General features: G+C 37.9%; 2 protein-coding genes across 3 annotated transcripts; both read right to left on the reverse strand.

Annotated features, from left to right (window-relative positions):
• Positions 1 to 10,480: 10,480 nt before the first annotated feature.
• Positions 10,481 to 21,368, reverse strand: LOC107780813 (serine/threonine-protein kinase Aurora-3-like). Of its 2 annotated transcripts, none has more exons than XM_016601393.2 (6): positions 21,055 to 21,368; positions 20,705 to 20,950; positions 14,839 to 14,934; positions 11,019 to 11,233; positions 10,880 to 10,952; positions 10,481 to 10,791 (listed from the first exon to the last, which is right to left on the reverse strand). In XM_016601393.2, the coding sequence occupies exons 1-6, from the start codon at positions 21,202 to 21,204 to the stop codon at positions 10,690 to 10,692; spliced, it is 882 nt and encodes a 293-aa protein (XP_016456879.1). In that variant the 5' UTR covers positions 21,205 to 21,368; the 3' UTR covers positions 10,481 to 10,689. The 2 variants fall into 2 exon arrangements, with proteins under 2 accessions (XP_016456879.1, XP_016456880.1); XM_016601394.2 differs by having other exon boundaries at positions 10,490 to 10,791; positions 20,705 to 20,947; positions 21,055 to 21,358.
• A 486-nt stretch (positions 21,369 to 21,854) lies between these two features.
• On the reverse strand, positions 21,855 to 22,394 carry LOC107780814 (uncharacterized). Its single transcript, XM_016601395.1, has one exon. It carries the CDS (start codon positions 22,392 to 22,394, stop codon positions 21,855 to 21,857), a length of 540 nt encoding a protein of 179 aa, XP_016456881.1.
• Positions 22,395 to 27,301: the final 4,907 nt, after the last annotated feature.

Here is a 27,301-nt window from a genome sequence, read left to right on the forward strand (position 1 = left end):
GAGCCTTCAACTCTGTGATTTCTTCACTTGCCTTGGAGAGTTGCTCGGAAAAAGAGGTTTCACGAAGATTCTTCTCTTTACCTGCTTGATTTGATGAAGCCTTTTCAACCGCCAACACTGAAGTTAAAACCCTTACCTGTTGCTCTAAGGTACATTTACTCTCTTCTAATATTTCCATGTCGATTTGAAGACTTTCAAACTGTTCCTTCCAATTATCCGCCTCCACTTGGTAGTCACGCGCTAATTGCTCTAAGAGGGAAACCCTCTTCATCATCTCCATGCCAATTAGATTGACCTAAAAAAGGGAAAGATGAGAACTCTAAAAATAGAAAAAAGGTAAAGTAAATCTTGAAAAAGGGATACCTTTAAAGAAGCATACACTATATCGTTCATCAAAGTCAAGGAACTGTGGCCATCAAGTTTAGCTCTTTCAACTAGACCAATCAAACGTTTCAACCACACGTCAGCTCGGCCTGATTTCCTCAAAAGGTTACCCTTAGCAGGAACTTCAATGGTAACTTGCCTCATAGCTTCACCTCTACTTGAGGAACCAACCTCGGTATGATGGATAGTTGAAGTAGGAACTGAAGAAGGAGGAACTATAGAAGGAGTAAAAACAGACTAGGGAGTAGAAACAACATGGGGAGGAGCAACAACGGTAACAGTCACGACTGGCAAATAGGGTATCAAAGGAACGGGTGTAGAAAAAGAAGCAAGGGGTGCTACATCAGAAATTGGCCCAAAACTTTCACTACCAAACCTGCGGGCAAAACGTTGTTCAGCAGAAACATGAGCAGCAGCGAGAGTATCATTATCAAAAATCACCAACGAGGCATCAACAGGCTCGGTGGAAGGAATAGAATGAGGGGGAGATGCTTCATCATCTGAAATAATTATTCTTCTAGCCCTTGGCCTTTTTATCAAAGAGCCCTCATCTTGTTCTTCTTCCTCCCCAGAGTCTTGATCAACAGAAGCTTTCCTTTTTTATGAAGAACCCAAAATTATCTCTTGGGTCCTTTCCATAGAAATTCTGGAAGCTGCGACGACCTCAACCCTTACACCTCAAATGTGAAATCCTGACAAAAAGAAGGATCAAAATAATTTCTAAAGAAAACAATGAGTAAAATAAGAAAAATTCTTACCGTGAGTTTTCACTTTCCATCCAAAACGATATGAGAGATTTTTTCAAGATCTACCGTCCATTGGAGCGGTACGTAACAATTTTCCTACCCAACCACGGAAATTGGAAATTTCATCAACAATTCCCATGGTTGCTGGAAAATAAAAGGAAAATTAAAATAATGATCGTCAAAATTGAGGAAAAAAGGTACGAGAAAGTTATTAAAAAGAAAACTCACGTGCAAAATTCCACTTCTCAGGGAAAGGAACATTTTCATCAACCACTAAACCAACAGTGGGGGCAACAACAAACCGGGCGTACTAGCCACGGTCGTTGTCATCTTCTAGACTGACCAGAACTTTTTTGTTTCTTGCCACTAGAGTAAAGACTCCTTGGCGAAAGAGTTTAGGAGAACAGAGATGGATTAAATGAGAGAAAGTAAAAGGCACGCTAGCCATGTTGGTCAAATGCCTCAAACAGGCAACAACCCTCCATATAATAGGGCCAATTTGACCTAAGCAAACGTCGAAAAAACGACAAAATTCAAGTATAACATGGTCAATAGCAGGCTTAAAACCCAATGTAAAAGGGTAAGTGTAAACAAAAGAAAACCCAGTTAAGTAGGAGGTGATTCTTTGGTTCGCATTAGAGATTATAATGGGAAAGTCATGGCTCCAATGGAAATCTCTACGAACTATTGAAATCAGATCTTCAGTGATTTGAGTCGGATAAGTATCAGCACGATCTAAAGAGGACAATTGGTTTCTAAGGGATTCTCTATCATTGTAGAAATATCGTTCCGCAGGTACTATTTCCTCTACTAAAGGTTCACGAAGAGGTTCAGAGGGTTCTTTACCACTAGAAGAAGACCTTTGAGAAAGGGAACCTCTAGTTCTAGATGGAGGAGTAGAACCCGATGAAGGAAGAGAGAGGATTCGTGATGAAGAAGACCCTAAACTACGAAGCCCTCCACCTCTCCTACTTCTAATAGGAGCAAGAGAAAGGTTGTCAACAATGGGAACTATCCGAGGGTTAGGGTTTGAAGAAGACATAGTAGTACGAGGAAGAAGAAAATTAGAATTGAATATTCTGAACTTTTGTGAAAAGGACAAGGGTAAAAAGTTATATTTATAGTGAGAAGCAACCGTCAAAGGAAAAGGTGCAATGATGGAAACGTCATAATGAAAACTGACGCTTTGTAATTGGTAAAGCCGTAAAAAAGCCTTAAAAGGCGCTGAAAGGTTGCAAAGCCAACCGTGAGATGCCACGTGTCATGGACATTAAATGGAAGAGATAGTTGAAACATTAGTTCCAGGGAAAAATTAAATGTCGGCAAATATTCCCGCTTTAATAAGGTCCACTTCCCAAAATATTCTATTGATGAATAAATGGCAAGTGGGGGGACTATCTGTATTGGAAAAAATTAAGTTTATATATGGAATTCATTATAAGATGACACGTCATGATATGTGGACCAGTTAAAGAGGAACAAGTGATAAAGAATAATCAAAGAGGCACAAGCTTCAACAGGAACGAGCAGTCATTCAGATAAAAGGCAAGGAAGGCAGGTGCTTGAACCTCTTTATGATGGAAGAGAATGAATCTGATAGAAAATAAGTAATAGATATGAACTATTGGGCATTAAATACGGAAACGTTAAGGAATCTGTATTGAATCCAATATGATTGTTGATTGTAACGTTACATTAAATGTCATTAAATGCCATTAATTGACAATAATGGCTCAATTATGGAAGAACAAAACGTACCACTTAGAAATAGCTATAAAATGAGAAGATTGATCATTTGTAAGGACACAAAATATCACCGAAATATACTGATTCACTTTGTATTCTTCTGTTCATCTGATTATTATCAAAGCCAATTTCTTTTCTTCATTTTATATATTGATTATCAGTAACCCGAGTTCTTCTAAAATAAAGCTTTGACCGAAATTACTATTTTTGGTTAAACATATATATCAACATAGATCGTACCCCCAACGTACGTATATATTAAACCCTACTCCAAATAATTAGTCAATGTTTTTTGGGGGTGGGTATTTCAGTGGACAAATAATTTTTTCCTTTATTGCTAATACGAATACTTATTGTATGGGTCAAAATCTAACCAGACAGGAATCGACGTGGGAAGGGACAGCGAAAAGTTACTTAAAACTGTCGTATCCATTGGCCTTCGCTATAACAACACGCACCTCAGCCATGGCCGAGGTCTTGTATTTAAGATATCTTAGAGACAAATTGGATATCATGGCATTTCAAGGGGTCAGCCCATAATATAGTCGAATGACTTAAGTACTATGGTTAATGATCGTTGAGTAAGGGAGAAGATCTAGAATATAAAATAAGTGAGAAGAAGAAGCAATGGGAGATGAAACAAATCCAAACACAGAGATATTCCCTAAAGGGAGGAGAGATCTTCATTTCTCTCTCTCTCTCCATGAAGGAGAAAGAAGCAAGGGAGCTCATATCTTCAACATTTATTGTTAGTCTCATCACACCAAATGTATGGGATTCTACCTTATTAAAGTTCGGTGACCTTTTTCCTTCCATGTATTCCTCATTGTTGTTAAACATTATGGAAATCATCATCCTCTTCTTGTCTAATGTGATTTAATCAATATTACAATTGAATCTTATGTGAGCTATGCTTGCTTACTCTCCTCTTCTTTCTTATATCTATATTAAATTATTGTTGGTCGAGATTTACCTAAAGTCCTCTTATTTAATTAGTTTGACAAGAAGCTCAACACTTTTTGGTCAAACAATTTACCGCCGTCTGTGGGAATTTCTTAGCCAAAATTTTAGTTTCCTCTAGATCTAAATCCAGCCAGAGTATCACTTCCCGGTTGTCATAGCCTCACCATCTCCGTATAAACACCAACTTGAAAAAGTGGTAGACAAGTTTTTGAAATAACCAAATCAATTAGGGTCAAATCTTTGCATGAAATCGAAATTATGTATGATATCTATACAAAATCAGCGTCTCGCTATAGCGATGGGTTTGGTACGTCGTACGAGTACTCAAAATGGGATTACGGCCAGTACACACTTAGCACGTCCGCAATCCTATTTGTTATATTAACGTTATATATCGATCTATACCTCCTCCTCTTAGGGAAGGGCAGTAGCCTACTGTGATTCTTTGAAATAACCAGCTTATCCTACCTTATTTTTGTACCCGTATTTGAGTAATTTATGTACGGAGTATAACTTACATTTCCCTTATTCTTGCGCACATTGGATGGGGTCGGATCAGGATCTGAATGCCAGGTCCCAACAGGCAAAGTATGTTCAGCCCATAAGAATCCCAGACGCGACTAATGGCGAATCCAAACACTCATCCTACAACGCCCTTCTCCCTTCGCCGACTTATTATGTCAAGGTAACAGACAATTTTGTTTGGGCTTAACTTTTCATTTTTCTTTTTTTGGATCGGGATTAGAACACGAGCATTCTCACAGGTGCGGGAACAAGGAGCAAACGCCACCGAACACATCAGGACAACATTCCGCATTGTACCATCCCGCAGGCACCAGACGAGCAAGACCCTCCACACCGTGCCATATTACAAATAACGGACAAACAACTCAGAACGAGCCGACATTATTAGGAAAATTTCCATGACCTGGGGCTGGGCGGTGAGTCCATGGAACAGTCTCTCCAACACAGTCATAACGTAAGTACAAAAACTTGCATGGCTGCTCGCCATGGCAATCCTATGTCGGTTCAGCCGACTAGATATTACGAATCACACCCGAACTGCGTTCGAAATTAATCAAATCCCAGGGTGTCCAGAAGCACAAGTAACAATATTCATCGCCCATCTCGCCAAAGAAGGGACTAGATAAATTGGGACTCACCTCGACATACAGTACTCTCCAATGAAAGCAAAATTAAACAAATCGGGACTCACCCCGACGTACAGTACTCTCCAATAAAAGCAAAATTAAACAAATTGGGAATCACCCAAACGCACGCATGAACAATGCAACAATGTGTAATGTTCTCCAATAGAAGTAATGCAACAGGCAAATCTCACCATACCACCAAGCCCGCACTTCACCAAGCAAAAGGAATGTTCGACTTTGCTCAAACTCACAACGGGTTACGATTTCGACCTCGCTCAAATTTACACCCTTACGGCCATTGGCCTTCGCCAAGCGAAAGGAAAGTTTGACTTCGCTCGAACTCACAACGGGTTACGATTTCGACATTGCTCGAATTTACACCTTTACGGCTATTGGCCTTCGCCAAGCGAAATGAAAGTTCGACTTCGCTCGAACTCACAACGCGTTAATATTTCGACCTCGCTCAAATTTACACCCTTATGGCAATTGGCATTCGCCAACCGAAAGGAAAGTTCGACTTCGCTTGAACTCAAAACGGATTATAATTTCGACCTCGCTCGAATTTACACCCTTACGGCCCCCGGCCATCGCCAAACGGAAGTCTAAATTCGACCTCGCTCGAATATACAAGTCAAAACTGACTTCGCCCAAGTTGGCCAGTTTGAATTTGACCTCGCTCGAATATACAAGTCAAAACTGATTTAGCCTAAATTGGTGAATTAGAAGTCAACCTCGCTCGAACTTGCAGATCAAAAGTGACTTCATTTGAACTCACAAAACGAGATTCGACCTCGCTCGGATCAAGCGAACTAGATTCAACCTCATTCGAATTCCCAATTAAAAAATCATGGACTCATCACGGAGAAATCTGAAGTTCCTCTTCAAAAAGGGGGGGGGGGAGAAAGAAAGTCAAAAGATATACAACCAAAGACAAAGCGACAATTTTATTCAAATGTACATGAGCAAAAGCCACGCCTTACAAAAGGCCAAAAACGGGCCCCCAATAAAAGATGAAAACTAACAACAAAAGAATGGAAAAAAAAAACTAAGTACAAAGGCTGCAACAAATCTTCACTTGGCGTCATCTCCACCGCGGTTCTCCCCAGCATCGTCATTATCAGAAGGAAGCCCATCTTAAATTTCAGCACCCTTACCGACATCCGGTGTCGCAGGGTCATAACCGCAAGTAAGACGAGCCTCGCGTGCCTTCATCCAATCATCTTCAAAAGCGGCCTCAGGAATGCTCCCTGCCTCCCACAAACCCTTATATATATATATATATCTCGTTGGGCCTCAGTATGAACCCATAGCTCATACAAGCGGTGGGGGACAACAACAGGGGCAGATTCTTGAGGGCGGGCTTGAGCCAATAGCTGCACCTTCTCATCCTCGAGAGCCGTAACTCGATCTCCCAGACTCAAAGCATCACGATCAAGTTCACGGATCCGCTCCTTGATTTGTACCTCGCTTAGTGTAGCCGTCGCCCTCTCGGCTTCCTGCTTAGACCTATGGACGCGGATAGTGTCTTCCAGTGTCGCCGCCCTCGCCAAGGCCGACACTCAAGCCCCTTCAGCTTTCTCCAGCTTGGCCACTTTCTTTTCTAGCTCAGATGATTTCTCCGTCCATTCTGCGCTTAGGTCGGCGACTCAGGTGGTGTTTTGTTCAAGCTTGGCTGACAAAGGTAGCACCTTCGCCTGAAGGTTTTCGTACTCCGCGACAACCCCCTTGCCCAATTTGAGCTCCTCATCTTTGGCATGGAGTAACTCCTCGAGTTCACTGTATTTGCGGATAGACCATATCAATTCCTCATCCCTTTTCTCCAACTCCTTCCTAACGGATGGAGTGCTACCGCCCGCCCTAAGCTGCACGCCGGTGATACTTCACAGCCATTTTCATAAAGACTTTGGCCCTACAAGCACTCTCGATCTCTAGCATGTAAGTCTAAATAAAAAAGAAAAAGAGGGGAGGAATCAGCGAAAACAAAATAGCACAAAACAAAGAAAAAGGCGAAAGGAAACTCACCCTCAAGGCCATCCCGGCCACACCATGTGACAAAGCAGAATCATTGATCTCCCGAAGAGACTCACTTTCGACGGCGGAACACAGAAGGTCAAATTGAGGCACCAACTCCACCGTGTCCTCCAATAGGTTAAGATCCGATGGAATCTCGAGCACATGAGAAGGACCTTCGCCCTCACATCGACCCTGGTAAAGCCTTCATCGAACGTCATCATATCCTTAGGTTCGATGTCGGAATCAGATTTGTAGTCATCCACTACCACGCCTTTCAACCTCTCATTAGCCGAAAAGGGGGCGCGACCCTGCCGAGATAACGATGGACCGCTGGGAATAATCGTGGCAACCCCTAAACTTTGTCCCCTACAACTGTGGTCTCTTCCACTATCAAAATAGGCGTCGCCTCCGCACCCAGGACGGTGTCACCGCCAGCTTCAAATACTGCCAAAGTAGGGTCGCCCCTTGAGGACGTCTCAACCAAAGACGCCCTCTCTGACAACCTCCGCCTCTTTGACGGTGCTTCTTCACCACTGTTGCGAGAAGGTTCATCCGTTGAATGGTTTGTGAGAACCAGTGTGTCTGACCGGGGAGTAACCTCCAAACGAACAGGTCCAGCCGCGGACATGATCTGCCGAGCAACCAAACTTTGGGTGCCCTCACCAGCGGTTACCCTTAGAACGAGTCGAGCAGAGGAAGCGGGCTGGCGAAAAGCAAGCACAGGAGCCTCCCCCTTCTCATTCCTCTCCGACCTACTAATGAGAGGAGATTCGATCAAACGAAGATTAGGTAAAAGAAAATACGGAGCAAAGAGCAAAGTAACAAACCACAACGAGCCGACTCACCAACAAGAGGCTTGCGCCCAAACTTCTCATGGAAAGGTGCCCATTCGTGAATCCCCACCGTATGAGGAAGAATCGTGCTCACCTACTCGCGAATATCAGCAACTAGCGGAGCGGGTGCTCTCCCAGCTACAAAAACAAAAACAAACCCTCAACGAGGTCATTAAAGAGAGACGACCGACAACCACAAGAAAAATGCATAAAGTATAAAGAAAAGAAGACCTAAGGGTGAAATTCCATGTCTCAAGAAACCCCGCTAGGTTCGATACGACGTGCTCTGTTCGAATGTAGAAGAAGCTCTCCTAAAAGCGGCGATTTGCCTCGTCGTCCATTTTCACTACCAAACTCTTTGTTCCTCGGTGACGCATGTGAATCTTCGTACCCTGAAGAAAATAGGGGGCGAAGAGGTGAAGCATGTGTCGTAGAGAAATTCCTCGTCCGGCCAGCTCTGCGTACTTGATGAGCATAAGGAAAAGCTTGTACGCGTATGGAGAAAGTTGAGCTTGACACACCTCATAGAAGCGACAGAAATCCACCACCAAAAAAGGAAAGGAAAGCATGTACCCGATGATAAAAGGATATGCATAAAATGCGTAGTAGCCCGTACGATGTAAATGCACTATGTCCAGATCCGCCGGAACCAATTCAATGTGATCAGAGATCCCCCATTTGGCTTTGATCTCCGTGAGCGCCGCAGCATCCATCGTAGAAAGAACGGGCTCCGGCTCATCTCCAGCAGGGCTATTGAAGTCGGTCCACGCCATTTCTGGGCGAGGAACCACCTCATCTACCGTCGGAAAACCCTCATCCTCCACTATTTCCACTCCCTCTCCGACTAGGGGTACATCACTTTTCGGCATCGGAGCACCAGCAGCTCTATTAGAGTTGGAAGAAGCACCAGCCATCTTTTCTTTGATTAAAAGAAACAAGAGTGATGAGGGGAAAAAGGTAGTAGTCACAGCAAATCCTCGCAGAAGCAGAAATATGAGAAACTGGAGAAGAAGAAGAAGAGTTGCAAGAATCTCTTGAGCAATTGAGAAGCGTAACATTCAAATGAAAGATTCTCCCCTATTTATAGGGATATGAATTCCCTGAGCAGGAAACCCAAATGCCGCCATTCAAAAAACGGAAAGGGTCCGGGAAACGATGCAATGCATAGAAAATGTGCGCCATAATGGCGCATGAGAAGTATTAATGACATTCTGAACTAACGTAACGGTCTGACGCAACTCGCAAAATGTCACGTCGCTACCTGCCATGAGGTGCTTGCCTCTCGCATAAAGCGTTCAGAATTCTCCCAATTTTCGAATCAACGGAGTCTGCCCATCAAGCTCGCCAAGAGGCGACCCCAATGGGCGGAGGGACTAACTGTATGGGTCTAAATCTGACCAGACAGGAATCGACGTGGGAAGGAACGACGAAAAATTACTTGGAACTGTCGTATCCATTAGCCTTCGCTATAATGACACGCACCTCGGCTACGACCGAGGTCATATATTTAGGATATCTGAGAAGCAAATTGGATATCACGGCATTTAATGGGGTCAACCCGTAATATAGTCAAATGACTTAAGTACTATGGTTAATGACCTTTGGGTAAGGGAGAAGATCTAGTATATAAACTAAGTGAGAAGAAGAAGCAAAGGGGGGCGGAACAAATCCAAACACAGAGATATTCCCTAAAGGGAGGAGAGATTTTCATCTCTCTCTCCACGAAGGAGAAAGAAGCAAGGAAGCTCAGATCTTCAACATATATCGTTAGTCTCATCACACCAAATGTATGGGGTTCTACCTTATCAAAGATCGATGACCTTTTTCCTTCCATGTATTCCTCATTGTTTTTAAACATTACGGAAATCAGCATACTCTTCTTGTCTAATGTGATTTAATCAATATCACAGTTGAATCTTATGTGAGCTATACTTGCTTACTCTCCTCTTCTATTTTAGATCTAGAGTAAATTATCGTTGGGCAAGATTTACCTAAAATCCTTTTATTTAATTAGTAATTAACAAAAAGCTCAATACTTTTTGGTCAAACACTTATAACATACAATGTCATTTTCCTAATATTGTTTGCTTCCCTATAGTCTATACACATGCTTAACTTCTTTCAGCATTTCAGCTTTATCGGAAATAAGTTTAGTAATTATTTAGTCTATTTTTAATCAAATGAAACGGTTATAATATTTGAGGACCTTGGTGATACTTTCTAAACAAAACTGTTTTTCAAAATTAATTCTTCTATAAATAAATTCAATTAAACACATTACTTTTCAAAAGTCAAATTCAAACGCCACCCAAAATACTAGCAGCCTTGTATAGTTGTACCATATATATAACCTTAGGTATGGACCATTTTTAGTAGTAGGTACGCCATATGATACACGTGGGATTCCAGAGATTTCAGAATATTTACTCATTTGGAGTAGAATGGTAAGAAAGTCACATTGAACTTGTTATCATAATTTTTTATGCAACTCGAATATTACAAGTGCCACAAATTCAATTTTGAATATCTTTTTTTTAAAAGAAAATAGAGTAAGAGCAAAAAAAAGTTTGTAAACTGAATATTTTTCTATAAATGGGTCCATCCGACGTAAATCCAGATAAATATATGGTAATTGATTTCAAATATAACGAATTCAGGTGAAAAATACATATTCTTCTTTATATTTTAGTGTAATAAAGTTTGAAAGTTGTTACATGAAATGAAAGATGCAACAAAAAAAAAAAGAAAAAAAAAAGGGGCTTTTTAAAGATCCTACAATGTTATTAATCTTCTGGAGTTTCAACTCTTTTTCCTATTACATGTGATAATCATCTTGAGTGGTATGTGAAAATGTCACTTTGAGCAGGTTCCAGCTAGATCGACATTCTTAGTTATCCAAGGGTGCTCCATGATTTTTTGAAGAGAGAGCCTTATTGAAGACTCCTTCACAAGAAGCTGCAAAGGGTAAAGGTAAGCCATCAGAAAGGAGTGCCATTGTTTCTTCTTACAGGAATAAAGCATAGACAAGTACTAATCAATTTACCTGGCTAATAAGATTCTTAGCTTCAGCAGACACATCAGGTGTTGAAGGGAAGCTGAGGTCTACCTTCATAATTCTATATTCCTCTATGTTAGTATTTTTCATTAGCAATTACAAGATGACAAGGCAGAGCAATCCTTACCTTTTGAATGTGTCAGTCTGTTTTTCGGCCTCAAATGGAGGCACTCCATATAAAAACTCATAGCAAAGGATCCCCAGCGTCCAATTGTCAACTGCATAATCATGAGCTTTGTTCTCCACCATTTCTGGTGCTAGATAATCCAGAGTTCCGCACATTGTATGTCTTTTGCTTCTAGATTGTACAGACCACCCAAAGTCTGCAATCTTCAAGTGGCCCTACATTTCATGTGACAATCGAATCCAGTTTTGGTTGGGACGCCCATAAAACAACTTTTCAATATGTTAGCTAGACCATCCCAAGCGCTCTGTTATGTATAGTCTTATTAGAATACACCTAGAGAATACTTTCTTGGTCCTGACTGTCATTATCTTAGTTGACTATTCAAAGGAAAATGAACATTTGAAACAGCTATTATAGTAGACATGTTCTTTTTCTTTTTTTTCCCTTTGAATGGGCTAAAATACGTCAAACAAAATGAGATAAATGTAGCAAACTTAGAAGGTGTTTCAAGCTCCAGAATGTCGAATCTGTTAAGATTTTGCCCTGAATTTTTAATCTATTAGGACTTTTTCCTTGAAGGAAGGGAAAAAGACTTCTAAAAGGATTAAATCTCCTTCATATGTCTTATCATTTTCTTGGAAGACAAGTTTATCCACAATGTAGTCATTAAAGAGTTTTGTTTAGTGACAGATTTTTCTCTCCATAGTTTTTCCTCTTTTATATTAGTTTTATCATATGTAGATCAATTGACCAAACCATTATAAACTATTATGCTTAGTTTAGCATATTTTTCTTTTATTGTCTGATTTATCATCCACCAAGCTTTGTATTGTTAGTTTCCGCATCCACCATATTATTTCGATCCCGACAGAATCAATGTAGAACTGAAGGTCACACATTCACAACTACAGCCAAAAAAACATACGTGATAAAGAGGTCACTATTTTACTTGAGCCTAGTTGTGCAGCTATATGAGGTGTTATCAAAAGAATTCTATATATAATGGTAGCCAGATAGCATAGAAAAGAAAATTATGGCTTTCTTTACTCATCGACCTGATTACCAAATCCCTCTTACACACTTATTAAATACAGGAATAATATTACACACCAAAACTTTTAAAGACGTGTCAATTATATACCATTTCGGTGTTTGACCACATCTACTTAAAGATTGCTATTACACGCACCAATCAACATCTGACATGTGTCATAACTCGAAAAAAACCCTCTGCCCCCCACCCCCTCTCCTCATCTTCCCAAAGAAAAAAAAACAAAAAAGAAAAAAAAAAAAAAAACACCCCCTCCTCATTTCCCCAACCCCATCATCTTCTCCACCACCACCATACTACCACCAACCCTTCCATTACAAGCACCTTCTTCCCTAATTATAGATTCAATTTGTCCGATGTTTAACAAATTTTAACAAAATCCATCACAAATCCTTATACAAATTTCAAATTCAAGCTCAAACCCAAAGCTTCAAACTTGTTAATGGTATTTTTTGAATTTTATCAAAATTAGTCACCTAAATAAATTTTTATTCAACAATAATCACGAATTCAAACTAATTTTCTAGGTCATGGAACACCAAAATCAACAAAAACCGATAATATTTTCAAGCTGTTTTAAAAGGTCAATAATGGTGATTTTAACAAGACCCAATAGCTCCTCTTTTCTTCTTCTTTTTCTTTTTCTTCTTAGTCATGGGGATTGGAGAGACGAAATATGAGGGGTAGACAAAACTAGGATGAAGGTTGGGGAAGAAGACGAAACGGGAGGGGGGGGGGTGAAGGAAATGCTGGGGTTTGGGGTTGGGGATGAAGACACGGGTTACATTTTTTTTTCTTTAATTTGAAAAGAAAATAGTTTAAAAAAGGGAAAAATAAAAAGAAACTTAATTTCAGACGAATTTTGTAGTTTTCACTCGCCTCTTTTATGTGTAATACAAGCATGTGACACATGATAAAAGAAATGTGTAATTGACACACTTTTAAAAGTTTTGGTATGTAGTACTATTTTCGTATTTAACAAGTGTGTAAGAGGGATTTGAGTACAAGGTCGATGGGTAAAGTATGTATTTTGCCAAAAGAAAACTCTGACTTTTTGGCACGAAATCCTACAAAGAGGCATTTCCTGCCTTGTCGATTAAGTGAAAATGCAACCACAAAAAGATAGGCGATGGCATATGGAAACGAGACTGAACAGAAGAGCTTCTGAAGATAGGCGATGACATATTGAAATAAGTGCTTCAAAAAGACTTCCCTTGTAGTTAATTCAAACCAAAAATCCATGTAATTTGATGGTATAGTGCTGCAAGAAACATGATAAAGGCTATGCTTTTTCTACAGGCCGATCTTCAGCTAGAAAGCATTACAAATGGTATTCTAAGATGTAATTGTATGTGCATCTCTAGCAAAGTGTTTAGGTTTAAACCATTGGAAAAAGTTAGGAGTCTAATTGTTAACACAGTTGCAAGAAACAACTCAACAAAATAACAGTAAGCTATCTACATGCCAATCTCCAGCTTTAGAATTCGGCAACTAAAGGCACCCTGAGATGTAAGCAAAGAATTTAGGATCAACAAGAGAGAACACGGAGAACTTCCTTGTATCAAACTATTGTCTCAAAACAAATATAGGAAACTAAAGTAGATTTGTAGTTTGCTCCTCAAAAATTGATTGTATTTCACTGTTGCCAAATGAAAGGTGGACTGCTCAAACTGTTTTCTCCAGTAAAAACACAAATATAACTTTCAAATTAGCCATGTATAACATTTTCTTTTTCTTGCTCTATGAAATGGTGTTAACAAAACTTGGCACCTGTGTAGGGATGGCAATGGGGCGGTGCGGGTGCGGGGGGCGGGTTTCAGCATTCGCGGGGCGGGGTGGGTTGCAGCATTTGCGGGGGCGGGGCGGGTTCTAATTTTTTTTAAAAAAATTAACGCGGGGCGGGGCAGGGCGCGGGTCAAGACTTATTTTTTTAAGTAAAACCTAAAAGACTAAAACGCTACCAGATCTCCTAAAGTCAGTCATATCTTAATACTCTGCTCTTATTTGTAACTGGAATTCTACTGTCTCATAACTGGAAGGCTTATATTATAATTGTAACGCTACAATCCCAAGCGAAATTGGGATTGTTATATGACAATATCTTCACTGTTATTAGGGGAGGAAAAAAAGAACTTGTTTTACGAATTTCTAAAGAGAATTTGTTTGTAAAATGAGTAAAGAAATTAGACAATAGGGACAGCAAAGGACTAATTGTGATAAGTTTAGAGCCTTAAACAAACTATTGGTAATAAGCCAGAAATACTAGGCAAAAAACAAAGTGATTTGAACATTGAAGAAGCAACGTTCTCGTCCTAGCTTTTATTCTTGCTGCAAGCGATTGCAATACTACCTTTTGCGTATTGCTGTTCTCGATTAATCAATATTTATAATGAAAGTGACATACACTTCAAGTAGTACAGAGTCTACGTTCTTGCATTAATATTAAAAAGATAGGAGGTAAAGATAACTACATGTAGTAAGTGGAGTTAACATCAACAAAAGAAGAAAAATTGCATAAAATTTCTCTAAAAAGAAGAATATAATACATTGGAAATTTGGAATGTGGTATCTTTTGATAATTTTCCCAAATTTAAAAAAAAATTTAAAAAAAATATGCGGGGCAGGTTTAAAAACAACAAATTTTGTTTTGCGGGGCGGGGCGGGTTGGAGTCTTCGCGGGTGTGCGCGGGTTTGCCCCGCAACCGCCCCGCACCATTTGTCATCCCTACACCTGGGGCAAAGGAAGACCGTTAGTTATCAAGATATTACCTCATGATCAAGTAACAGGTTTTCTGGCTTTATGTCCCTGTGAATGACATGCTTCTCATGACAATACGCCAGCGCTTGTGTGAGACTTGCAATATACTACAGGAAAACCAATCAAAGTATCAAAAGTCATAGACCTAACCTAAAGAAACTAGAAAGAAGTCGACAACTAACAATAACATTTACAGAAATGTAATTATGTGTTCGACTATTATAAAAAAGATTTTCGAACAGATGTGGAGTCACAAAACGACGAGTGTGAAAAATTAATATTAATTCACTGTTCAACATTAACCTCAGAGGAATAACATAAGCAAGGCACGGAAAAGAAAAAACATAAATTGATACGAAAGTCAATCTAAAACTGCGCCATCTTTCAAGGAACTACTAGAGGTTCATACAGTCATACCTTACATGGCAGAAAATAGACAGGGAAAGCACTGAACCTCTATCCTCTTTGTTTGGGTTAGGAGGAGAGTGAATCAGTTCTTATTGAAACAACTTATAGCTCACAATTAAACAACGAAACTACGCCTCTATCCCAAGCTAGTTAGGGCAGCAATATGAATCCCCGCTTTCCATTTCCAACCATTTGGACCCGTCTCATTCCATAACAATAGCAACAACATATACGTCTCAATCCCAAACAAGTTGAGGTCAACTATATGAATCCTCACTGTTAGGATGTGATAATGTTGTAAAGTGTAGGACTCAAGATATGCTTAACAACCTAGTATAGTTGTACACGTTTTGTATGTATTTGTTGTTATCTCTATTGTAACTTGCTAATATAAATACAAAGCCAGGCAGCCAATGCTAAGCTTCAGCATTGTCAAACTCTTCTCTACTATTAGTCTTTATTTCTCAAGACTTCTCTTTCATCATGGTATCAGAGCAAGGCGACACCACAGCTTCCTCCTCCATGAAAACGACCTTTGCTTCTTCTCTTGGTTTACCAGTTCCACCTCCAACTATTTCAAACATCAAAGGTTTTGTTCTAATAGAGTTAACTTATGTTAACTATCTCACATGGAAGAAAGTTCTTTCAACTGTATTCAAAAGTCATAATCTTCTTTCTCTTATTGATGGATCTATTCCATGTCCTGAATCAACTCATGAGAAATATCAACTATGGGTTCAATGTGATACAATTGCATTAAGCTGGATTAATGCAACATTATCACCCTCGGTACTTGATACCTTATTAAACTATGCATGTGAGACTTCTAAAGAGGCGTGGGATACTTTAACCTCATTGTACTTGGATCAAGTATCTTCCTCTGCTATTCATCTTAAGTCAAAATTCCAAAATTTCAGGAAAGGATCTCTTTCCATGGAAGATTATCTTCAACAATTACATTCAATTGCCTGCTCTTTGCGTGCAATCGGAAAACCTGTCACAGATGAAGATCTAGTCACTCAAGCTCTACAAGGGCTGCCTCCCTCTTATCGCACTTTCGTTTCCTGATTAAATGCCACAGGAACTCTTCCATCCTTTATCTCTTTGCGTCCTCTCCTACTCACAGAAGAGGCTCACATTAATGCAAATCCAACTGAAGATCATAGAGCACAAACTGCCTTACTTGCATCTACTAAAGATCAATTTACTTCACATGCTTCTATTGAAAAAGGTGGCTCCTTTGGACGAGGTCGAGGAAAGAACTTTAAAGGAAATCATAGCAAGGCCAGAGGATTCTCAAATCACTCTAACAAACAATCATTTTCTCCAAATTGGTCTGGCTATCAACTTCATTCTCGTCCTCCTCCTTCCTCTGCTGGTGGTATTTTGGGACGACCACCTTTTACTCCAACAAGCCAGTGTCAAATCTGTTTTCGCTTCAACCATACTGCCTTGGAGTGTAGAAATCGATTCAACCACTCTTTTGCTGCAAATAATATTCCCAAATCCTTTACTGCAATAAACGTGGAAGAGTTGCAACCTACAATTTGGTACCTAGATTCTGGCGTATCTACGCACATGACGAATGACCCTTCAGTTCTCTCCTCGTCTACTCTATATACTGGATCCTCTAAGGTTATTGTTGGTAATGGTCATCTTCTTCCTATCTCTTCCGTTGGATCTTCTAGTCTATCTACTATTTCAAAACCTCTTCGTTTAAAAAATATTTTATATGTTCCATTACTTGCCAAAAATCTTTTGTCTATACAACGTTTGTGTCGGGATAATGATTGTCTCATCGAATTCACGGACTCTGGTTTTTTTGTAAAGGACATGAAGACCAACACGACGTTGCTCCACTATGACAATATTGGCGCTCTTTATCCACTCTTTGTTGCTTCAACCAATGTTTCGAACGTCGGCCTATCCGCTTCAGTTTCACCAGCTTCTCTTTGGCACCAACGCTTGGGACATCCTGGCAGCCCATCTCTTGCTTCTTTAGTCAATAGGAAATTAATTAGTTGTTCTTCCTCTGTTGGCAACAATAAATGTAATGTTTGCTATTTGGGCAAACAAACAAAACTTTCTTTCTCGTTGTCTAATAATAAGTCTAGTGCTCTATTTTATTTAGTACACTCTTGATGTATGGCAAGCACCTCTGGACTCACATTCTAGGTATCGATATTATGTTTTATTCCTTGACGACTATACAAAATCTTCTTGGATTTATTTATTGCGTGAAAAATCTGAGGTTTATGACAAATTCAAGGAATTTTATACCATGATTAAGAATATCTTTGGTGCATCCATTTCTTTCTTTCAATCTGATGGTGGCAAAGAATATGACAACCTTGCTTCGATTCTTTTTAAAGCAGCATGAAATTGTTCATCGTATTTCTTGTCCCTACACTTCTGCTCAAAATGGAAGAGCTGAAAGAAAACATCGGCACACTGCTAATGTCCTACGCTGCCTTCTTTTTCAAGCCAACATGCCCTTTCAGTTTTGGGCAGATGCATGTTTATATGCCACTTTTCTTATTAACATTACTCATTTACCAGTTTTACGTTTCCTTTCTCCTTATGAATTACTGTTTGGTCAGGTTCCTAACTATTCATCCGTTCGAAATTTTGGGAGTCTTTGTTATCCATATGTTGCACACAATAAATCTAAGTTTCATCCAAGATCCACACCTTGTTTGTTTCTGGGGACTTCTGATAGGCATAAGGGATATAAATGTCTTGATCCTGTTGATAATAGAGTTTTAATCTCTAGGCATGTGCATTTTGTTGAAGATGTTTTTCCTTATCCTACAATGTTCCCTACTTCACCGAAGAATTCTCCTTCCAAAATCCAGGAGTCTCCTAGTGAATCTCTACTTCCTTCCTTGACTAAAACTCTCTCCACTCCACACAATCATGTTTCCTTGAGTCCGAAACCATCTCAAATACGTGTATCTCGGCATTATCTTCACCAGCTTCAAGTCGTTTGTTTGATAAAAGTCCAACCTCATCTTCAAGCAATATTCCAGGTGATGCTCCAACTCATTTAATCTGAACCAACTTATCTCCACATGCTTTACATTTATCCCCCTCATTGGCTACTGAAACTCTAAGTACTGTTCCTCAAAATTCTCATATTCTGTCATCAAAATCTAATACAACTCATAGTACCCCCACCTCTCCCTCTCAATCTCTTGATTTATCCGATAATATTTCAACACATTCTTCACCCTCACAACCATCCCAAATTAATATATCTACGCATCCTCATGTTCATCCAATGGTCACCCGCACGATGACAGGCAAACTTAAATCTCGTATCCTTCTATCTTTATCCGCTTCTACCTCTTTCTCCCTCTTATCTGAACCCACCTCATACAATCAAGATGCCAAGGATCCTCAGTGGCTTAAGGCTATGAGTGAAGAATTTGATGCACTTATTCAGAATAACACATGGTCCATAGTTCCACCTCCTTCTAATGTTAATATTATTGGTAGCAGGTGGGTTTTCCGTATAAAGTATGGTTCAGATGGCTTTGTGGATCGTTATAAAGCCCGTCTAGTCGCTCAAGACTATTCTCAACAGCCGGGGGTTGATTTTTCTGAAACATTTGCTCCTGTGGTCAAGTTAAGTACTGTGCGATTGGTTCTTGCCTTAGCTCTTCAACGTAATTGGATCATGCACCAACTGGACGTGTCAAACGCTTTTCTACATGGAGAATTAATAGAGACTGTATATATGCGTCAGCCTAAAGGGTTTGAGAACACCGATTACCCACATCATGTTTGTAAACTTCAGCGCGCCTTATATGGTCTTAAACAGTCACCAAGAGCTTGGTTTCATCGCCTTACCTCTTTCTTGGCAGATCTTGGATTCAAGCAATCACAGTCAGATAACAGTATGTTTGTTCTCTATTTGGGATCCGAGTCGCTTGTTCTTCTTATATATGTGAATGACATAGCCATTTTTGGTTCCTCTCAACAGTTAATTGATTCTTTCATCTCAGCCATGCAACATGAATTTTCTATGAAAGACTTGGGACCTTTAAGTTATTTTCTCGGCATCAAGCTAGTTAAAAATTCCTCTGGTCTGTTCTTATCCCAGCATCGCTATGTTAATGATATTCTTCATCGATTTGGATTGGATAAATCCAAACCAGTTCTAACTCCTCTACAAAGCAAGCTTGATTGGCACTCTTCTACTTCGGCTCTCCTAAGTGATCCATCAGTTTATCGTCAAATGGCAGGATCTCTCCAGTATTTATCATTTACTCGGCCTGATATTCAATTTGTTGTTAATCTTGCTTCTCAGTTTCTTCATAATCCTAGGAAGGTTCATATGCAAGCTGTCAAAAGAATATTTCGATATATTAGAGGTACTGCTGATTGGGGCTTGCAACTTACCAGAAATACCTCTCTCTCTCTCTCTTAAAGTGTATTCCGATTCTGATTGGGTTGGTTGCTTTGCAACACGTCGATCAACTACTGATTTTTGTATTTTTCTTGGCGATAATCTTATTTCTTGGTCAGCTAACAAGCAACCTACAGTGGCTCGCTCTAGCACCAAGGCAGAATATCGAGCTCTTACCGTTGCAGTTGCTGAAGTTACTTAGCTTCAGTATCTCTTACGTGATCTTCATGTTCCTCTTTGCTCACCAGTAATGGCTAAATGTGATAATGTTAGAGCTATTCATCTTGCGCACAACCCGGTTTTCCACTCTCGATCAAAGCATGTAGCACTGGATTATCATTTTGTTCGTGAAAAGGTCAACCTAGGAGACTTGCTTGTTTCTCATGTTTCCACTTCTCATCAACTTGCTGACTTGTTTACCAAAGTTCTGCCATCTGCTAGGTTCCACGATCTCCTAACCAAGCTTTGTGTTCGTTCCTCCCCTTCAGCTTGAGGGAGGGTGTTAGGATGTGATAATGTTGTAAAGTTGTAGGACTCTAGATATGCTTAACAACCTAGTATAGTTGTACACGTTTAGTATATATTTGTTGTTATCTCTATTGTAACTTGCTAATATAAATACAAAGCCAGGCAACAGCCAACGCTAAGCTTCGGCATTGTCAAACTCTTCTCTACTATTAGTCTTTATTCTCAAGACTTCTCTTTCATCACTCACTGACAACGTTATTCCAGTTAAAGTTTTAAACTCATCTCTTACCAATATTATGTAGCACAAATAAAAGGTATTAGAAGTTCTGTATATTTTCTAAACGTGTAATTCTCTGAAATGCTAAACTACTAGAAAGCATAGGACCGACAATAAAGTGCTAATATCTAAAACATATTCTCAACTACTATCTATCGCCTAATTCCAATATTCAGTAATCTGGAGTTCTCTAACACTAAAGATTATGAATATATGCTTATGCCAAATTAAATAAAGTATAGAAATAAATCATAAGACAGCAAACAAAATGTGTGCTTTTTTGTCCAAATTCTATGAATAGGATAAGACATACCGTGGCGGCCTGTTTCTCAGGCAGGCGACCAGTCTTCCTGAGCTCCCTGTAGAGCTCACCGCGGTGAGCATACTCCAAAATCAAGTAAATCCGCTCCTCGTCATGGAACCAGCCATATAGCCTCAATACATTCGGGTGGCGAAGACTTGTTTGAATCTCCATCTCCCTTCTCAGTTGGTGATGCAACCTGTATTTCTCTATTTGCTCCTTGAATATCGCCTTCAATGCCACTATAAACCCACTCTGCTATACAAAATTCAAGTTCACCAAAACCTGCTACTCTTTACTAACGAAACATATAATCACATATGTATAAACGAGTATATAGAAAATATAAAAATTCCAATTACCTTGATTTCTCGGGCAAGGTATACACGGCCGAATTTGCCTTTGCCGAGGGGTTTTCCGATCTCGAAATCCTGGAGGGACCAATGCTTACTGGGAGTTTTTGGTGGTTGTTTTGCGGGTTTCGGAGGGTGAATTTGAGTTTTGGTAGCCATTTTTGCAAGTGCTGGGGGAAGACGGGATCTGTAATTCAATTTAATATGTGGAGGGAAATAGGGATTTCAAATTTGTAACTGTTGCCGCGCTGCTGAAGGCGAATCGGGTACGATCCATTTCTTTTTCTGGCTGAGCTGAGTTATGTTACTCCATCGATTTTTTTCTCTTTTCTTTTATTTCCAAATCTATTTTTCTTTTGACTTATTTTCTCAAATAGCATTTTTACGCTACTCTTTCTATTTTTCTATTTTCTCAAATAGCCATTTTCACGTAAATATGTCATATATATATATATATATATATATATATATATAAATAACATACGCGCTTCACATCGGGAAGAAAATGAATACCGATTCGTATAAGTTTGCTTTCATCATACTTTCATCTTAAGTCTATAATCAAACATTTAGAATGCATTAGCTAATTCAAAATTAATTACGCAATTAGCTTATTGAAAAAACATATGCAAGTTCGGGTCGTACTTATCATAATCCGAAATGCCAAAGCGAAAATGAAAATGACAAGCTTAGACATGATATAGTCACTTGAGAAATAGGAACGATTTATTGCAAGATCAGTTTCTGCATTTAAATATGTTATAATTTTCAGGAAAGATACAAAAATTTATAATAATCACTTAAAAGATCTATTTCTGAATAAGACCTTCAGCAATATTTGCCATTAGTACAAGATCTAGTTGTTTCCTACTCCTGTCTAATAATTCAGGTGTGGTGTTGCCACCAAATGCACTCTGACAGTCATTCACAAATTTGGGACACTTGGAAAGTGAATTTTCTAAGGCATTAAAATCTCTTTTGGGTAATGATTGAGTAGCGCTTTGGAGCTCACTAATCAAGAATCCATAGCCACTATCACAAATAGCAAACAAGTTTTGGATGTCTTTGTCTTTGGAACTTGCTTTTGATGTCTCTATGAAGATACGATTGTTGGTAGCATGTTGTAATGATTGGCTAATAGCAACTTTTGTTACTACAGTAGGAGTATATGGATGAGATGGTATATTTTGTCTGAAAGTATTTAAGCAGAAGGTAGAATCTTGTACTTGTCTACATATACCCATTATCAATGCCTGGTCAGCAGCGTCATCACACAAAGAGGTTTGGAAGTAGAAAATGTTTGCAACAAGAACTAGAAGAAGGAAATACAAAGCAAAAGAAGAAGCCATTTTCTCTAATAATTTCAGTGTGAATTTTTGAAGTGAAAGCAGGTGGGCATATAAAGGCATGCCATGTAAAGCAAAATAGGAATGAGCTAAAATGTCCAATTTTGTACCTATCATCTACTGCAAGTATCTATAGCATGTATAGAAATTATGTTAAGTTTTTCCTTCCTTGCAATCATAATTGTAAATAAATTAACTAAAAGGTGAATGGTACTTTTGGTAATATTTCTACCTGATTAGTTAAATGAAACGGGGTGCAATCAGCAATATTAGATCATAATGTTAATGCTAAGTTGATATACAGTAACTACTTTAATATTTTTCACTAGTGCAATGGAAGATGTGTTAGATTTTCTTATCACCCTATTTCAATTACTATGTGAATTTAATTAAATGAACTTCTGTTAATGTAATATTTCCATGTGCAGATATTGTATAAGATAAATATTTACTCCAATATGCATCAACTTGCAGTATATTTACGGAAAAACGTATGCAGATAGTTTTACATGAAAAGATATATGCATGTTTGAATCATACTTACTATAATCCCAGTATACTTTATCATATAATCGTAAAAAAGTACATTATGCACATAGATGGCAATGGGCGGGGCGGGCCGAGTTTTTCCTTAACTCACAAAATTTCAATCCGTTCCGTTGATGAATATAAATTACTCTTATATTTTAATAAAAAAATAATATTTTAGATATAAAACATGACCAATTTATATCCTATTCTTGCACTTTTCTAACAATTCTTGTAGCAAAAAGAATACATGGAAAAAGAGAAAAAGAAAGAACCTACAGTTCAAGGAAGAAGGATACATCCGTGACAACTTCATCTAAGACTATACAAAGTCAAGAGATACAAAAGTTATGGCAAATTCTCACCAAAATTTCATGACAAATTGCCATGTCAATTTCTCATCAAGGCCATATGATATATTGATATTATTTTGCAAATTCTCACCAAGGTTTTGTAGAAATTTTCCTATAAATAGGCATATGTTTGTAGAAGAAAGATCATCCCACTCTGTATCCAATTTCCTATCTAGTTTTTTCTAAGTTTCTAAAGAGAAAGAAGAGTAATCTTAGTCTCCTCCTCTAGTCTTTCTCTTTGTAGTAAAAATATTCTTAGTCTTTTGAAAGTATTTTTTAGCTTTTCTTACTTCATAATGGAGTAATTTCTTTTTGTTGGGATAGTTGATGAAGCTTGATATAATTATAATACTATCTCAGTTTCAATACATTCTTGGCCTGAAACTCTATTTACATTTCATATTTTGCTGGCATGATGATTTTTTAATCATTATTATCACATCTACTTTTTTTACATCTAAGTTATTCTTATATTAATTTTGTAATTCTCACGGAGCAAAATTAATATATAATAACTGGTGAATAGAATATTAGAGTGATAGTAATTTTTGTTAAGATTATTATCTCAAGTCTGTAATCTTGCTTTCCTCAATTTTAATTCTCACGGAGGAATTGTTGAAGGCAAGATTATTGATTTTCTAGTAAAAATATTCTCACGAAGTTTATACTATACTTGAGCACAAAATATTAGAGTGAAAGTAATTTTTAGTAAGATTATTATTTCGAGTCTGTAATCTTGTTTTCCTCAGTTTTAATTCTCACGGAGGAATTGTTGAAGGCAAGATTATTGGTTTTCTAGTAAAAATATTCTCACGAAGTTTTTACTAGGCTTGAGCACAACTCAGGCAAGATATTTCAGTTTAATTGTCACTAGTTTTAAATTAATTAATTGACATAACCTCACGGAGTGTTAATTATTTATTCATTTCTTAGTATAAAAATATAATTGTATTAGCAATAAGCAATTGTTCTTTAGAGAAATACGTACGAAACTGAGATTTTATTGTAATGATATATCAAGTGAATTCAACGATTCCCAACTCTTTTTAATATAAACTTTTCGGAAAAAATTTGTCTTAATTTATAATTCCAAACACACCTTTCATCAATTTGGTTCTCTAAAATAGTATTCAAAATATTACAAGTTTGTAGCTTAGATTGTCCAATCTCTGTGGGACGATATCATAAACTATACTAGAATTTGACAGAGTACGAGCAGAAAATTCTATACACACAAGCTTCGTCAAATTTTTGGCGCCATTGCCGGGGATAGGCACACATCTACTTCAGATTACATATATTATTGCTAATTTGATAATTTATTATTATTGTTAATTTTTCCTTTAAAATGTTATCTCCTACATACTACTATCATAACTGTTACTATTATTAGGAGCAATTTTATATAATATTGTAAAAAAAAATCTCTCATAGTTAGTACTTCAACCTACTTTATTTTATATTATATTATTATTGTTAGTACTAACAATTATATAATAGTATAATATATTAGTTTTGTGATTCACAATCTCATTATTTTTGTATTTGTCATTTTTTTAAGTATATTTTATTATTTTTATTACTATTATAATTGTAAGTACTTGTTTTTACTATTCTAGTGCTAAAAGTATCATTTGTACTATACTATTCTATATTACTATTATTATAACTATTACTTTTACTATATTTTTATAAAATAATATTTTATTCAACTTTTTTTAATTGATGGTACTTCAATCCTTCAGCATACTTGATTTATTATTGAAGTTTCTTTTATCATAAAATATAATTAGTATTATATTATTTCTTTTGATGGTTAGTTACAACTTACTGTTTTAGTTTAACTATAATATTACCGTACTATTTTTTTATTCATTTTTAAAATTATCTATTACTATTTTAGGGACTGTCTTTATTTTACTTTAATTTCAGATAGTTTATGATCCGCTCTTCTACAAAAGAGTTGGCCAATTACGATCCTGAAATTGAAAAAACTTTGCGATTGTGCATGAAAGGACAAATATCGTCTCAAAACATAACTTGTAACAGAATGGAGCACCAATTAGAAGATGATAACAATCCACTACAAATTCTACCACCAGCTCATGTAGAGGAGCAGTTTGATGAAGTGGTGTCAAGACCAGCAAACAGAATCCTAAGGGATTATGCTAGACCTGATCGCTATAACTGTGAATCTAGTATCAGGAAACCTCTAACTGCAGCCAATAACTTTGAAATCAAGACAGGCCTGATTCAAACAATTTAACAATCTTGCATTTTCACTGGTGATCTAAGTGAAGATCCACATACTCATTTAATTGACTTTTTAGAATTGGTTGAAACTGCAAAGTATAATGGAGTACCTCCTGAAGCAATTAAGTTAAGGCTATTTCCTTTTTCTTTAAAAGGAGAGGCCAAGACTTGGTTACGAAGTTTGCCGCAAGGGTCTATTATCACATGGGACCAAATGACTCATAAATTTTTAAATAAATATTTTTCCCCTGCTAAAACAAAAAAGTTAAGACACGATATATCTAACTTCTTGTAGACTGACACTGAGTCAGTTTATCAAGCTTGGAAAATATTGAAAGCAATGTTAAGGAAATGTCCATACCATGACATTCCTGAACATATGCAGTTGTACATTTTTTATCATGGGTTAAAGCCTTCTTCTAGAAATGTAATAGATGCAGCTGCAGGAGGTTCCATAATGGAAAAAACCACAGAAGAAGCATTGCAATTGCTTGATGAAATTTCTGAAAATGCCATACAGTGGCTATCACGACCCAAAATTCACTAAGGGTCGTGATGGCTCCGGACACCGCTGTCAGGCAAGCCAACCATAAATACTTTATTAAATTCTCTTTTAAATAATTGTGAAAACTATGATTTTCCTTCAATTTGGCTAGTAAAAGATAATCTTCACAAAATAAATAAAAGAATATTTATAAGTTAATACAGAATACCCCATAATCATCCCAGAACCCGGTGTCACAAGTACATGATCAGTTTCTAGGAAATAATGTAATACAACAACTATCCGGAATACAAATTGGACAGAAAAGAAAATACAATACAATACTCTGAAGGAGACTTTGCTGGTTGCGATCGTCTCAAGAGGTGCAACTCACCTAAGTCCCCGTATCAACCATGTCGTTGCTCCCAACTAGGCCACTAGACATACATGTGTCTGTGCAACAAAAATGCACAGCAAGTGTAGTATGAGTACAAAAATAACGTGTACCCAGTAAGTATCCCGTCTAACCTCGAAGAAGTAGAGACGAGATGTCGACTTCGACACTTACTAGTGGTCCAATAATAATATATTAATAATGCGAATAATCATGGATTTATTAAAAATGGCAGTAAACTCAAGTAAGTCAAGAAATAAGTAAACATTCCTTTTAATATTTAGAAGTCTCCAAATTCATAATTCATTATTTATCAATTTATCTCAGACCAGGGAGGCAATATCAATTTGTAAATCTTAGGTAATCATTACAAGCATGCGCAAATACTGTCGAGGTCGTACGGCCCGATCCAACAAATATTTAAACTATGCACTGCCAGAGGGTCGAATGGCGCGAACCATAGATGTATCTATTACTCCGCTCGTGAATCATACGTGCGACGCGGTCAAATATAAATAATAGAGTTATCCTGCTCGCAAATCATACGTGCGACGCAGGTACTCATAGATACACACATTCAATTAAGAATTCATCAAGTAACATTTATCAAAAGAAAAGTCAATTCTCTTTTAACGATTTATGAAAATGAGGTTTAACTTTTTAGAAATTCTTTTACTAATTTGATATGATTTAGGCAATTTCAGTTGTCAATAAGATTACAAATATTTCAGGTATAGCATGCTTTTGGGTCCTAGACTACCCGAACTTAAACATAATAGTAGCCACACACGGACTCTCGTCACCTCGTGCGTACGTAGCCCCCACAAATAGGAGCACATAACCAAATATTTCACCTATGGGGACAATTCTCTCTTACAAGGTTAGAAAGGAGACTTAC

The sequence above is a fragment of the Nicotiana tabacum genome, chromosome 6, assembly GCF_000715075.1.
Source record: "Nicotiana tabacum cultivar K326 chromosome 6, ASM71507v2, whole genome shotgun sequence".
NCBI lineage: Eukaryota > Viridiplantae > Streptophyta > Magnoliopsida > Solanales > Solanaceae > Nicotiana > Nicotiana tabacum.